The 15,270-nt window shown below is 36.6% G+C and overlaps 2 protein-coding genes across 3 annotated transcripts in view; one reads left to right on the forward strand and one right to left on the reverse strand.

Annotated features, from left to right (window-relative positions):
- Positions 1 to 2,548: 2,548 nt before the first annotated feature.
- Positions 2,549 to 9,941, reverse strand: LOC110453544 (putative ATP-dependent RNA helicase me31b). Its single transcript, XM_021502524.1, has 4 exons — positions 9,861 to 9,941; positions 6,003 to 6,131; positions 5,235 to 5,415; positions 2,549 to 4,262 (listed from the first exon to the last, which is right to left on the reverse strand). Exons 2-4 carry the CDS (start codon positions 6,093 to 6,095, stop codon positions 4,093 to 4,095), a joined length of 444 nt encoding a protein of 147 aa, XP_021358199.1. The 5' UTR covers positions 6,096 to 6,131; positions 9,861 to 9,941; the 3' UTR covers positions 2,549 to 4,092.
- LOC110453526 overlaps positions 9,822 to 15,270 on the forward strand; it is a 13,390-nt gene continuing 7,941 nt past the window's right edge. For both annotated transcript variants that reach the window (XM_021502506.1, XM_021502513.1), the window contains exon 1: positions 9,822 to 10,426. In XM_021502506.1, coding sequence (XP_021358181.1) covers positions 9,885 to 10,426 — 542 coding nt within the window. In that variant the 5' untranslated portion in view covers positions 9,822 to 9,884. The remainder of the gene's footprint in view (positions 10,427 to 15,270) is intronic.

The raw sequence follows: 15,270 nt of genomic DNA on the forward strand, positions 1-15,270 counted from the left end.
GCTGCCTGTAAACGATGCCAGTTTCTATCTGGACTTATGAGAGGAGGACAGGCTAGGAGGTCGTGGGGACGGCAGCATGCAACATTCTCCACAACTCCTTCCACAGCCAGCAACTCTCCTACACTGTCGTTAAGTTATTTATGCACTTGCACATTATCCTCAAAATGTCCCAGTCCGAGGTGGAGCGACTCCAAACGACCACACAGTGCTTGAATATTTCCATTGTCCACTTTTTGTATTTAGGAATTAAGACAACCACTCAATTTCTTTCAGGTTCCTTCAAATTTTACAGCTTTTAAACTTTTTAATGTTGAAGTTTCTCGTCTTTTTAGCTTTGCATGGCCAAACTGTTTATGGAGAAATGCACAAAGCACTCACTTCCTTTTGCCATTACTTTTAGCTTTACCAGATTGATAATAGTCAGGAATACATGTGTCAGCACTGACCAATTGTAAAATCTGGTTATATTCTTCACCTAGGCCACACTGCAGACATACTAATGTGTAGAGGTCTTGGCAAGCAGGTAGTACACACTACTCCATCACATCAATGACGATTATGCCTAGAATACCGCTGGTCGTTGCATATCATGATTATTTCCAAATGACAATGTATAAATATAACTCTGTAGCGATCCCCGATGATGGATGTGATGATTATGTACAGACGCATGACACATTCTCTCCCACAATGCCAACTGACACAACACAAATATATCGCAACCAACCAAGTCAAACAATTACATTGTAAAAATACATTCTCATCACAAATATCTTCATATTTTGTAATTCATTGTGGTTTAGTGTCTTGACTGTATAACTCACGAGCAGCAAATGGGTTTACGAGTAAAAAGGCTGAAAATTGGATTTTTCTTATCCGTTCTACATTACATTACATTCTCTGATAAATGCACATCGGAAACTGTTTTCGCCGAGAATCAATCAAAATTTTCTAAGTTTTTTGTTTGAAACAGTTCTACGTTGCATCAGGTACAAACAATTGCTCTTCATAATTCAGTCTACCGACATGAAAATAGCTGCCATTTTTTCAAGTTTTATAAGACATTTTATGAAGTTTGCAAAAAAACCGCATAACATGCTTAATTCAAATAATCAAAAAAGGTAAGCCTTTGAATAAGTCCATATACCAGAGTCTAGACAGAATTAGTTCTTATTAAAAACAGCATCACAGAGTCCAGAATCTGATATTAGTCATCAGAATAGGCTGGAAATGATTTCGTAATCAGGAACAGTGATGACTGTAGTCTTTGAGAAAAAGCATTACTCTCCAGTTTCTCTACAGGGACCAACTATACACAAATGTTTTCATTAAAAGTTGCTAGCAAATTTTGCTTTCTATTCATCAACTTGGAACTGCCAATTTTTTTTTTCATGTGTCAATATTATAGCATGTGACCATTTGAACAGTTATTCTTTCAAAGTCAGATCCCTGTTTCAAAATTTAGCGAGAACAATGTACACCACTGCACAACATTTCTGATCTAAGCACATGCTGTTTTACTCCAGTGTATGCAAGTATTCACTTTGCCCATTGATATATTACCTTAACTACATCTGCTACAGCAAGAGAAAGGACCGAAACAATAAAAGGAAACCCAATTAAATAGAAAAAAGAAAAGAAAAACTAAATTGAAACTTTTAGCACTTATCTTAATATGGTTTATGGGAAATACTTGAGGAATTAAAAAGTTTCCAAAAGTTTCTTAAACTCTCTGCACACACAATTTATTACAATATATGACAGAATTTCCAGATATTGCAATAAGAAAGCTCTCGACATCCGTCTCTTTTCTTATTGAGTAATTTTCTTCCATTTTGATTAATAGGACTTGGTTGGGTAATATACAGAATCATAACCAATCAGCCATATTTCAAACCCAATAGTCAAGACAGTACACCACCGTATTACAAGTTCTACATTGTAACATTCTCACAGAACTAATCTCTCTCTCGTATTCATTTCTAGTACACATTTACTCTCATGGTTTCTATGGTGGCGATATGAGTTGGCAGTAGTGGAAGGGGTTCTACATCAACGAGCTGGCAAAGTGACAGCTTCATCCAACAACAAACCATCACTGACAAAATGTTCACTTAACAAAACAATTGTCCTCCCTGGACAAACACTGATATGACGGTTGCTGCTAAGCACCTCCCAAAACAGGTACGGCTGACCTGCCTAAAACTGTACAAAATCATAACATTTATTATACATTTTCATCACAATTATCAACATCCTAAATCCTCAGCATTTTGTCTTGATATCCGACAAGCCAAAAACTGGCCTACAACCCACTTAACTCCACCTTCAATATCATGCTGCTTTACACATGAATTCTGAGTGTTATTGGTTTCAGCATTTTGCTTTCTTGTCAAAATGTTGACAAGCATTGTCCTGTTTAATATTCTCAAAATATATATTTCAACTCAGTTTGATTCTTTTGTATATCGCATAGATATCATTCTTTCTGATTTTTTCTTCTTAATTTGTTAAATAAAAATAAAAAATATGAACAAAATCGGGAGAGCATGAGAAAAGACATCATCTGACAAAATGCTGAGAACGTTAATGTTAAGTTATAGGAGCACTTATTTATCTAGGCAATACACACTAAAGAATTCTCTGTCTAGATAAAATGAAAGGAGCACTATTTTTTTGTTGGACAAAAACTCTTTGAATACCACTATCCTCATCGAGCACAGAAGTATGTATAAGGAGGGAATCCACCGAGGCTATGATGTGATGGCCTTAAAAGTACTTTTTTGCCTAGTGGTTCACCCCTCAGATCGGATGTAAACATATTTGGCAACAATCGTCATCCTTCAGCTGTTTGTTATCCAGAACAGGTCTAACAATCATTATATAGAAATCTGCAACAATCGTCATCCTTCAGCTGTTTGTTATCCAGAGCTGGTCTAACAATCATTATATAGAAATCACTATATCATTAACGAACTGAAAAGACAGGATCAGCTCATCAAAATAACACATTTTTTGGTCAGAAGTAAATCTGCCACAATAATGCATCTACCAGGACACACAGCTGTCTGTATCACAGTTCAAAGCATGTTTGTGACCTAGAGAAGTATTGGTGAGATAGCAGTTTGGGGCGGGGTAAAGGCTGATCATTGTCCTCCCTTAGCCCCATGGGAGTTGTGCGGGACATCATCATCATCTTCATCCCTCTCCTGGTGGAACATTTAAAGATTTAGTATATTTCAAAAATTAATAAATTCAATTATAGACGCATGTCCTTGCACATATCCCAAAACGGTAATAAAATCACATCTGGCAAAAAAACATCTCGGAACAAAATTAAGACAGGAAATATACACATTTAACATTTTTTACTATTATAAAAGGTACAGAATTAATGTTGCAGTGTTTTAGACAGGTTTATTTCTGCTATAGATCAGATCTCAGATTTTCATGTCTGGTGTTTATTATGTTCCGAGTGCTTAGTCCAACTAACAGCACAGCCGGTGAAAAAACTAGAACTGTAAGAACATTTTGCACTCTAGTTAAATTTGAAAATGTTGCTTTACATTTTCAAACAAATGCAAAATGGTAACGTTTTATGCCTCTATTACAATGTTATGTTCTGGGAGAAAATGGAAAAAGATAAAAGTTTTAATTAGTTATGGTAAGACAGTCTCTGTATAAACAAGAAACACCCAAACCTCTCAACCACCTAGACACATCTTACCAAATTCTCACTTGCTAACAAGTCCAGATCATTGAAGTATCATTGGCAAAGTCTAGCCCATCACTATGTTTGGATAATTAGTAATAACACTCTAATTGAATATGTATATTAGGATAGAGATGATATTGGGTACACAATTTTATCATTCTTGAAAATATCACCTTCTGGGTTTTTATTTAAACATATAATGAGTTCTGATAATGGGTCTATCTCAGCAGTCCTAAAGAAAGCATTTCAAGTCATTATTCAAATAGACCTAAATTATAGGCATTAATATACCATCAAGGTGAAAACTGTTATGAATTGGAGTGTTTATCATATAAAATGTTCTGTCATATAAACTGACAGATGTGTCTAAATAAGAACTAAATTGACAAGTATTTGTCATCGTAAGTAATGAGGTTGATGGCGACTCCAAGGTGGCCATACCGACCAGATCTACCAATCCTGTGGAGATATGTCTCTGCGTGCTTGGGGAAATCAAAGTTGATAACAACATTCACAGCCTGGATGTCAATTCCTCTCGTGAACAAATCTACAAAATAAAGAATCATTAATACACAAATGATTTATTGGTATCAGACTTGTCAAGAGGAATCTTAGAATTTACTAGAACTAGTTCTCAAGCCAAGCCCCAAATTAATACCACCCAAGGAAAAGCTCTTCATGTTCACAGATTAATGTCATTCACAATAAAAACTAGATTGCATAGTTAACAAATTACCTTTTATATTTGAAACCTATGCATTGTTCTCAAAGAAATATTCGTATGTTTTACATAAAGGGACATGACTCTTCATTGAAAATTGGTTTGCAGGTGTAACAACTACTTTGCATATTGATAGTCTTCACTGAAATCTTGACATCCTCATCAGATTTCCCGAGAAAATAGTCAGACTTCTCATGTTTTGATATAAATGCCAGAAGTCACTTTGGATAATGAATGAGACATTGGGTCAAAAATATCATTTACATTGTTCTAGTGGGCAGTTACAATTTAAGAATGTTTTCCCAACCTTTTCCCCCCATACCGAATTCTGGAATATGATTATCCCTAACTGGATTTACCAGAGTACATCTAATTTGTTAAAAAAAAACTTTGTGCATGCAAGATTCCTACAGAGTCCCGGCCTGCAGTCTTACCCGAGCACACTAGATTCCTATAAAATCCCTGCCTGTAGTCTTACCCGAAACGTCGACAGAACACTGACTTCCGTCAGTGAGATGAAACCTGTAAGGGCGGATTCATGAAGGCGCAAAACCCGCCAACCAACCAATCTTACCCGAGCACACAAGATTCCTACAGATTCCCTGCCTGCAGTCTTACCTGAGCACACTAGATTCTTAAAGAATCCCTGCCTGAAGCCTTACTTACCTGAGCACACTAGATTCCTACACAGTCCCTGCCTGCAGTCTTACCTGAGCACACTAGATTCCTACAGAGTCCCTGCCTGAAGCATTACCTGAGCACACTATAGTCCTACAGAGTCCCTGCCTGAAGCCTTACCTGAGCACACTAGATTCCTACAGACTCCCTGCCTGAAGTCATGGAAGACTCTGTTTCTGTGTTGCTGGTTCATCTTGGCGTGGATGTAGAAGCAAGAGTAACCAAGTTCTGTGATATTTTTGGCTAGAAGTTCCACACGATTTGTGGAATTACAAAAGATGATGGACTGGTTGATTTGTAACTGAAAGTGAAAAGACACAAAATAACATTCAATACTGCTCATATGATCACCTACTGTGAGTTTAGCTCCATTTTTTTTTATTTTTTTTTTTTACATCAAATGATCATTCCCTCTTGAAAGATGCCTTTAACGGCTTTCCAATTATAAATACTCAAATAAGGGTTGGTTTCAAATAGGAATTTGCCCTATATGGTAACTGTCAAAATTAAGTTTTTAATCACCACAGATGATAGTTTTGTAAATTCTCAGATGTAGCATTACTGATTTCTCATGATTGGAATATAAGTTTACCTATGTTGTATGGATACCTAAAAGAGGCTGCTCCAAAGGGATTTTCCAAAGATGAATCAGCTCATTTAACATTACACTATTTATTCATAATGAAGGATAAGTAAAATACATAAAATATAATATATACAGTCATTTTAAAAGTATATCAGTTGTATTTGTCTTGAAATGAATACCATTACAATAGTAGAGGACTGTAGCAAAACTAATGCAATATTTTCACAACAGCAGTAGAAGTTGAAGCACAACAGTCAATATTACAAATTGCTGCAACAGTCTTCAATAATAGTATCACCCACCTTTGAGAACAGTGTGTTGAGACAGTGAACCTTCTGTTTCTCCTGAACAAAAGCATAATACTGGGTAACTCCCTTCAGCGTCAGCTCGTCCATCAAGTTGATTTCATAGGGGCTGTCGAGGTGCTTCCTCTGTAAGAAATTGTGATTTTTTTTAACAAGTCCAGCTAGAAAATCTTTTCTCTTTTAGTGATGCATGAAACGCCTCTTTCAATCAATTTTGATATTTAAAATAAAATAATTATCTCTCAAAAGAAACTCAGAAAAAGCTAAACTATCACTACATCAAAGCAGATTTATTCTTGTTTTGTCACAAATTAACTTAAATTCACCCTTGAAATTTCAAAATGAACTATTCCAACCTTTGAATTGGATGAGAGTTCAAAGGTGTCTTCAGGGGTGAATGAGTTAAATCCCCCCTCCATTATTTTATTGGTTTGTATTTATATATATATTCAATACCACAGTTGCTTGTTTCACAGCTCATTTCCAATTTCAGAACTTTTTGACTTTGTATACAGCAAAGAAGATGTATAGAAAATGTTTTCTGTCAGCAAGAATTTGAAGAGGGCCTCCAAAACAAGAGTCAGAACTTGTAACAGAGTGAGTCCAAAAATTATACTATTAAGCCTGTAAACTCATCATTTATTTTAAAATTAACAGTTTAATACGTTCTTTTTTAGAAGAGTGGACAATCTAGTGTTCCCATGTCATCAGAACAAAGAATCATCATTCTGATCAGAAGCAGAACTAAAATGTGTGTATTCATCATGATTAATGGGAAGCAAAGGTCAATTAAGTTTGTTGTGTGTGATATTTGAGGACAATTCTAAACTGAAATTTAAATCCAACTAAACCTTTGAAACTCGAGCCAGCCCATGTTACACTGAAATTTGTACATTTTGAAAAGTAATCTGTTTAAGAACTAGATTTAAATAGATATTACTTGTTTTTGAGTGTGACATTTATTAAGCTTTTAAGTGTAACCTACAATATTATCTATGCCAGGTCTTTATTCTGAGAAACAAGTGATGAATCTAAATGAAAGACTAGAGTCCTGTAAGATTTTTGATGGCACTCCTACAATTTCTGAAAATACTGACAGTTTAACATAGCGGGACCCAACGTTTTCAATAATTCAGTGAGGTGGACTCAACAACATTAAAGTAAATGAATTGCTGAGAAATTGCTAAAACAACTTGAATACTGTGATAACAGTTCATATTGAAATTTACCTACATTCTCAGAACAAGCATCATCAATACTATCAGAAGCAGAACTGAAATTATTGTGTTCATCATATCTGTGGGAACTGTCTTGTTAAACAACACATCTTGATCAATTGATACTTTCATGACTTTCCACACAGCTTAGATTAGGGTAAACATATTGATATCTGCTCCATGATTAATAAAACAGTTTGTTTTTAGTAGTTCATCACACTTAGTTCAAATTTTCAAATACATTATAAACAAGAGCAGCAAAGCATATTTATATCAAATCAATCCCAGGGAACAAACAAAACTATTTGACTTTGTATACAGCAATGAAGATGATGTATAGAAAATGTTTGCTGTAAGCAACAATTTGAAGAGGGCCTCCAAAACTAGAACACTGACAGGTCAGTAAGGGCCCCGTCTTGTGGCAATATATCCCCCATAATTATCAAGAAGCAATCTGCCCATATAGCTGAGCTTGACGTTTGATATGTGGACTTCAAAAAGAATCACAAGGAAGCAAAATATACATTTTACATGTACTTTGATGTGAGTCTTGTTTCCTTCCATCTCCATATTTGCTGGGCTAACAGAAATGTAAATACCGGTGCAATACTCATTTGTTAGCTTTGATTTGTTCTGTCTCTGACCCTGTCTGACACGTAGTATAGTGTTAACCTTGTCCCTGACCCTGTCTAACAAGTAGTATAGTGTTAACCTTGTCTCTGACCCTGTCTATCACGTAGTATAGTGTTAACCTTGTACCTGACCCTGTCTAACAAGTAGTATAGTGTTAACCTTGTCTCTGACCCTGTCTAACAAGTAGTATAGTGTAAACATTACCTCTGACCCTGTCTAACACGATGTATAGTGTTAACCTTGTCTCTGACCCTGTCTAACATGTAGTATAGTGTTAAACATTACCTCTGACCCTGTGTAACACGTAGTATAATGTTAACCCTACCTCTGATCCTGTCTAACACGTAGTATAATGTTTACCTCACCTTGACCCTGTCTAACACGTAGTAGTGTGTTAACCTCACCTCTGACTCTGTCTTTTACGCAGTATTGTGTTAACCTTGCAACTGACCCTGTCTAACAAGTAATATAGTGTAAATATTACATCTGATCATCTCGAGAATTTGCGTTTGCACGAGAATAGCCTAAACTTCTGCCTCATCCCTGTGCCTGGTGAGATGTAATTAGTCGGTAAAAGATTTCGCACACATATACTTGACATACATATCAGTCATTTGAGTTGAAAATCTTTTCAAACCAATATGGTGTTACTATTAATAAAGTTTATTACTTTAATACTTTTTTTTCTCTCGACAGATTGTAGCATGGTAATTTTAATACTATAGTTTCATATGGATCAGATAATTATACGCTTAAACATTGGCTTGAAAGGGTCCCTTTAACTTGACACCAAATAATAATTACCGTAGGCTAGCTATAAAGGACTACAACTATATATCCGACCAGATGGAGGAGAGTCTTGACAGTGGTAATTAAAGTAACTAGTTAGTCGTTCTGTCGTGTTGACATTGTCTTGATATGACTTTAGTTCATTTGTGTTAGAACTTAACCCTGAACAAGCTATCACAGTTAAGGTTCTCAATAGAATTTCTAGTTTTTAGTTATATTGCTTTAGAGTAAAGAAAATTTTCTGCCACAAAAAATATAGGTTGTCAGAATTTTAAAGATTTTAAATGGGCATTTATGTAAAAAGGAGTGAATTAAAAAAAAAAATGAAAGACACAATATTTTTACAAAATAATGTCAATATAAATGATACTGACATATATTAGGATTGCATTAATGTATATCAGTTTAATAAATGCTGAAATTGTGTAAAATTAATTCTCTATACAAGATATAAAAATTGACATTTTATAATAAAACCATATACACATAGTAATTGCAGGTAAGAGTTATCGTTCTTGAAAAACTTCACAGTAGTGAAATAGGTAGCCGGGTTCCTGAAGTACAGAAAATGAACACATGTGACTCATTGATAAAAAAAAACCCACCTGAATTAATGCCTGGATTGCCATGAAATACTTTAATATTGAGAGAACACACTGTTCTGTCAATAATAAACATACAATATTCATCAGTTTGATATTAAACATTAGAATTTGCGGAAATTGTGATACTGTCTCCCTACATTGGATTTTCAACTTGGGATGTACTTCCTGTTTTTGTTTATCACCTTAATAACACTGAATCATTCACCCATAAAGTGATCGTGACATAATGGAATTAGAGCTGAAAAGTATAGACAACTTGAATGAATATGTAAATAGGAACTGATTATATATTTTGTAAGTAGCATTACTTTCTGTTTTAAGTTATAAAGTGATCACAAAGCCTCACGTTTGCCGACAGCTTATATACATTTGTTGTACAGATTTTCCATAGAAATACAATCTTAGGTCTAATTGAAAGCGTTGATATAAACATCAACCTATCATTTTAATTTAGTAAATATCCGATCTGTATACGTCAAGACATCCGGGATATCTGTTACATATCTACGTCTTCATTTTTTGATACGCTGATATACAGGGCGCTGAAAATATTATCAAAATCAAAAGGTAACACTTAACCAAAAGTGACACCGATAAATTTTTTTTTTTACCTTTTTGTGCACAAATCAAACATCATGGATAGAGTCAATGAATCAGTTACAAGTGGCATCATACCGGAAGCTAAGAGTGCGTATGATCTTGAACTGTTCGGTATCAACGATGGGTCGTTTGTGTTGTTACATTCCCTAGCGATCACGTGTCTTGGCTTGAGCATATTGTCTGCTCTTTGCGTAATCGTTGCTTCAACAATGGACCGAGGACTGAAAGGGATTTTCTCTTGGACCAAAAGTGAGCGGTTTGTTTTCTATCTGGCTTGCACTGAAACAATTCTTGGCATTACCCACCTGTTAGACCACTCTCAGATTCTAATAACACGGGACCATGTGCGACCTGCTGTGTTATGTCAGGCTTATGGATTCGTTCTCTACACTTTTGTCTTCGCCGAGCTGTTCACTGTCAACATAATAGCGGTTACCATTTTTTTTATCATTTATCTACGAAAAAAAGTCGAGTACGGCTCAAGAGATTGGAAAGTGTTTCTTTGGATATTTGGTTTGCCCTTTACGTCCGCTGTTGTACTTGCTTCTATGGGACAGTTCGGAACAAATACAACTTTGTAAGTATTATTTTATATTGAACGTCTTCTCCTTAAAATGTTTTTTTTTGTTAATACTTTTGAACTTTCAACTCTTCACACTACCATACCTCCTACCAATTTAAGAAGCATATGCAACGCCTAAACCACTTGGCCACCGCGGCCACATTCTGGTACTGCCATCCTTCCAACACTGGATCGCAGGTTCGATGCCTACGTGGGGCAGTCGCCAGGTACTGGACGTAGGTCGGTGGTTTTTCACCGGGAACTCTGGCTTTCCTCCACCACCAAACCTGGCACGTCTTTAAATGACCGTAGCTGTAAATAAGACATCAAACACAAACAAAATTTAGAAACATATTCGTGCTCATATGAGAGCTTGCCATGGTCATACTCCATGGGGACAGAACACATTGTCTTTCTCACCTGGGTGAACGTTCAACATTAAATCCATAAGTAAGGTGTTGCCAATAAATGCGCTAGTAAATTAAAGATAGTTGGAAGTAGAGAGAAATATAAAGATCCCAAATTGGTAAAAACGGGAATTGGTTTTGTCTCCAAACAGGTACATACCAAAGTCATTAAAATGGTACAATGTAGTTGGTATCCCTTGCTTTACGTTCAGCATTTAAGGGTACGAAAACAACTGGTTCACCTGTGTCAGTATAATGTGACCGGGCGGAATCATTGTGTTGTATGTATGGTATGTGATGGGTGGGAGAGACAATGATGTAATGTATGGTCGAAGGGAGATAAGTTTGGAACTGTTTTTAGGAACTCTCCTAAAGGAGGTGAATTCGGGGACTTCTGTAATAAAGATTGAAGAAGACAGACGCTTAATTGTTACACATTTTCACACAGCCAAGCAGTGACACATAACTATTGGCATGGTATTTCAGTGAGATAGCACTATAAAGGGTATGTTGATGTATTTGCCTCCCCTAAGCAGAATACAGAGGAAATGCTGTGGGATACAGCAGACATATTATTCTCCGAAGCGTCACTGGTTACGGAGCGTCACAGATAAGAAAAGATCCTCTGTCCCACTTCATACAGTCGCATACGTCGTCATAGGGAGGCAGAATATCACATTTTGATATCGGGTTTTGTGTCTATATCATACAGTTATAACCCTTAGATCTTTTGCATGTAGGTGTCCGATCGAGAAAAGAATATATCTGATGTACCTGATCGCGACCCTTGAGATTTGCGTTTGTGCCCTCTACTTTGGGACACAAAAACGACCAAAATAAATATATTGAAACTAATGCATTGTTTGGGAGGTTTTTATTCTTTCAGCTTATAAAATATCTTTTGTTTCTTGGTGCCTTGCTTGGCAGTACCTCACTATTGGCTTCAATGTTAGCGTTCGGACAGGTGAGAACAGCAATTAGTTCTGTGTCCATGCCGGGCCGGCAAAAGTCCTTATAAATGTTTTTTATTGTGACTTGATTATTGCTTAGCGATTAGGGAAATTCACCTGTTGTCAGTAATATGTGACCGAGTTGAATGATATGATGGGTGCTTTTGACATTGTATTTCAGTGACATGGCACAATGAAGTCGGCATCAGTTCCGCACTATCACAAGTAGGCAATTTCACAAAAACATACCCTGCCGCAAGCACCCATTTATATGGGCAAATGGAGCAAATCCATACACAAAATTGTCATAACAGGCATAGCTATATTAGGAGTAACTTGTCAATGACTTGTCATTCCTGACAACCCTGGACATACTGAAAGAGGGTTATGACCCTCTTTTGAAAATTAAAAAGAGGGTCATAGTGCGCGACGGCTTTTTTTCGCAACAAATATTTAAACAATAACTGGTTGTCTGGATGTAATTATTGTTGATATAATTACAAGTGGCCTCTGGCAAATCCTACAGAGACCACTTGTAATTATATCAACAATAATTACATCCAGACAACCAGGTATTTTTTATATTTACATATTTTTTCTTTTTTAAGATATACACGACTTTTTTCAGTCGTCGCCCGTAGTAATTATTATACTCACTAGGTGCCGCTAACATCGTGCCGCCATTACAGAAGTGATCATACTCATAAAGGCGGGCAATTCGAAAAGCAAAACAAGGTAGCATTGATATTTCTGTAAAATTCACTGGAACTTCACTGAATTTATAATCACATGCGTAAAGTTGATAATGATGAATTCAATGATAGAGGCTGTTGCAAAATCCATCACATCAAAGGATGTTAAATCAAACGAGTGGATCGATGACATGCGCGAGTGGCCGGAGATCGAGTATGGCGATATTTACAACTATTTAGTTTTGAGTCGATCATGTGACGGAGAAGAGATGAGGAATTTCAAGTCTATGGACAGTTTCAACTACTTTAAGAGTGGTGCTGTTGATAAGATTTTACACCATGTTACTGTTGACGGCATTGTTATGAAATGTAATGTACGACCATCACAGAGAATGAACAATGAGTACCACCATCCGTGGATTGTTTGCGACAGTAACGGTANATATCGATAATTAACTACTTATTGAGATTCTTGACATATTTCACAGAAATTAAGCCTGAAATAAGAACAATTCGGACAGAAACAGAAACATCTTGAATAAGATTGTCGATAAATCTATAGAAGTTAAGTCACTTGCTTTGTGCCGGATTTGACCAAGAATCATATTAAGATTACTAGGATTGCACTGTTTAATTATCAAAGGTTAAAGATCTTATACATTAGAATTTATTTGTATTTACGACGTCTTTAATTTAAATCTTCCATATTTACCTCAAGATAAAGTATATAGATGAGATGTCCCACTTTTTGACCCCGATATAATTCCCATAGCTATCCAATGGTACAGTAATTTCTGATTATTTCATCAGGTAACAATTTTTGAATAAAGAGAAGAGGGGCGTGCTTTCTATTCCTTCTATACACTGTTAAACGTATATACGTATTCAGATTGTAGGGAGTACATATGTCAATAAATATTAACAATATAATTGTAAATCATTTATTACGATTAGTCACGTCATTGCAAGGGACTTTTCAAAGACTATCTTTAATTTGTATGGTCGTTTGATATTGTTGGGATGGGGAAGCGTGTTTTCGAGACATTCAATGACACTCTTTTAGAAAATTGTTTGGCCCTAAAAAGGGCCGTTTTAATTTGAGAAGATGCCTAATTCATCTGGCTGCAGAACAGGGCTAGCTTTAGTTGTCTGGCGTACCGGGTCTCCAAAGTCTGTGTAAGGTGGACGCCGTCCTTGAAGGCAGTAGCTGTGAGTTGTTGGAAACCGCGCAGTTTCCAAAATGTGACGTTACTTTCTGTTTGGAATAGTTGGCATAGGCGCTTGTTTATTCTGGTTCTTTGAATTTCATATTTCTCTGGTGAAATGTGCCGCGGTCTGTATCGCTGGAAAAGGCTACCAACTACCACCTGGCATCCTTTCTCTTCAAACATAGTGACAACGTCACATATGTCCTCGACAATGTCATCTGGGTCTGATGTGGGGCCGATGTCGTTTCCTCCAATCTGGAGGAAAACCCGGTCGACTTCAAGATCACGGATTTTCTTCGATAGTAGAAGTGTCCTGGTTGTTGCCCCACGGATTCCTATCAGCTGGATATCNAGAAAATTGTTTGGCCCTAAAAAGGGCCGTTTTAATTTGAGAAGATGCCTAATTCATCTGGCTGCAGAACAGGGCTAGCTTTAGTTGTCTGGCGTACCGGGTCTCCAAAGTCTGTGTAAGGTGGACGCCGTCCTTGAAGGCAGTAGCTGTGAGTTGTTGGAAACCGCGCAGTTTCCAAAATGTGACGTTACTTTCTGTTTGGAATAGTTGGCATAGGCGCTTGTTTATTCTGGTTCTTTGAATTTCATATTTCTCTGGTGAAATGTGCCGCGGTCTGTATCGCTGGAAAAGGCTACCAACTACCACCTGGCATCCTTTCTCTTCAAACATAGTGACAACGTCACATATGTCCTCGACAATGTCATCTGGGTCTGATGTGGGGCCGATGTCGTTTCCTCCAATCTGGAGGAAAACCCGGTCGACTTCAAGATCACGGATTTTCTTCGATAGTAGAAGTGTCCTGGTTGTTGCCCCACGGATTCCTATCAGCTGGATATCGTCTGATTGCAGGAGAGGGTGTCCAGCCATCCTGGCAATGAAACTGTGTCCAACGATTGCGAAACGCATGATGATGATTACAGGTTTACTTGTTGATTTACTTGAAAGAGAGAATTGTGTCGTTCGTCTTGTAGGGATTTGTATATAAACCCTTTTTGGCTTCAATGTATAATTGGAGCTGCTCATGTCATTAATTAGTCCTTATTATCTTGCCAAATCGGAATTATAATCCCCAAATTGGCTTCTATATGTAATAAGAGCTACTCATAAAGAGCATCTCCAATTATAGTTTTTAAAAGTATTGTCAAATTTACTATTTACTACATCAAAGTGTAAGTAACTGTCTTTGGGCAGGTTAATTAATCAAGGCGTGAAACTCTTATCACAACATAATTACTGTTTGTATTGTCCATTCAGACACGGGCACGAGACATTAATTATCTAATTATAATTATCTATCACCTTGCCCTAGTAAACAAATGGCGTGTCCCGTGTATACCCCCGCAGGGTAGGTTCACCGCCCAGGTGTTAGTTACGTCTACAAATTTAATGCCAGGTGTTAATGTTTTATTGTTTATTAGCTTTAAGCCTTGCGGCTCATAGGCACATTATAACAACATTTATACAATGATATCAATGATATAGAATAATCCTATAGAATAATATGGATATGAATATTCTAGTCAATTACCCTTATAAAATGGAGCATAGGCATTATGTGTATGGCACAATGCGATTACATTATGCTATTT

This window comes from Mizuhopecten yessoensis, unplaced genomic scaffold, assembly GCF_002113885.1.
Source record: "Mizuhopecten yessoensis strain PY_sf001 unplaced genomic scaffold, ASM211388v2 scaffold855, whole genome shotgun sequence".
NCBI classification, from domain to species: domain Eukaryota; kingdom Metazoa; phylum Mollusca; class Bivalvia; order Pectinida; family Pectinidae; genus Mizuhopecten; species Mizuhopecten yessoensis.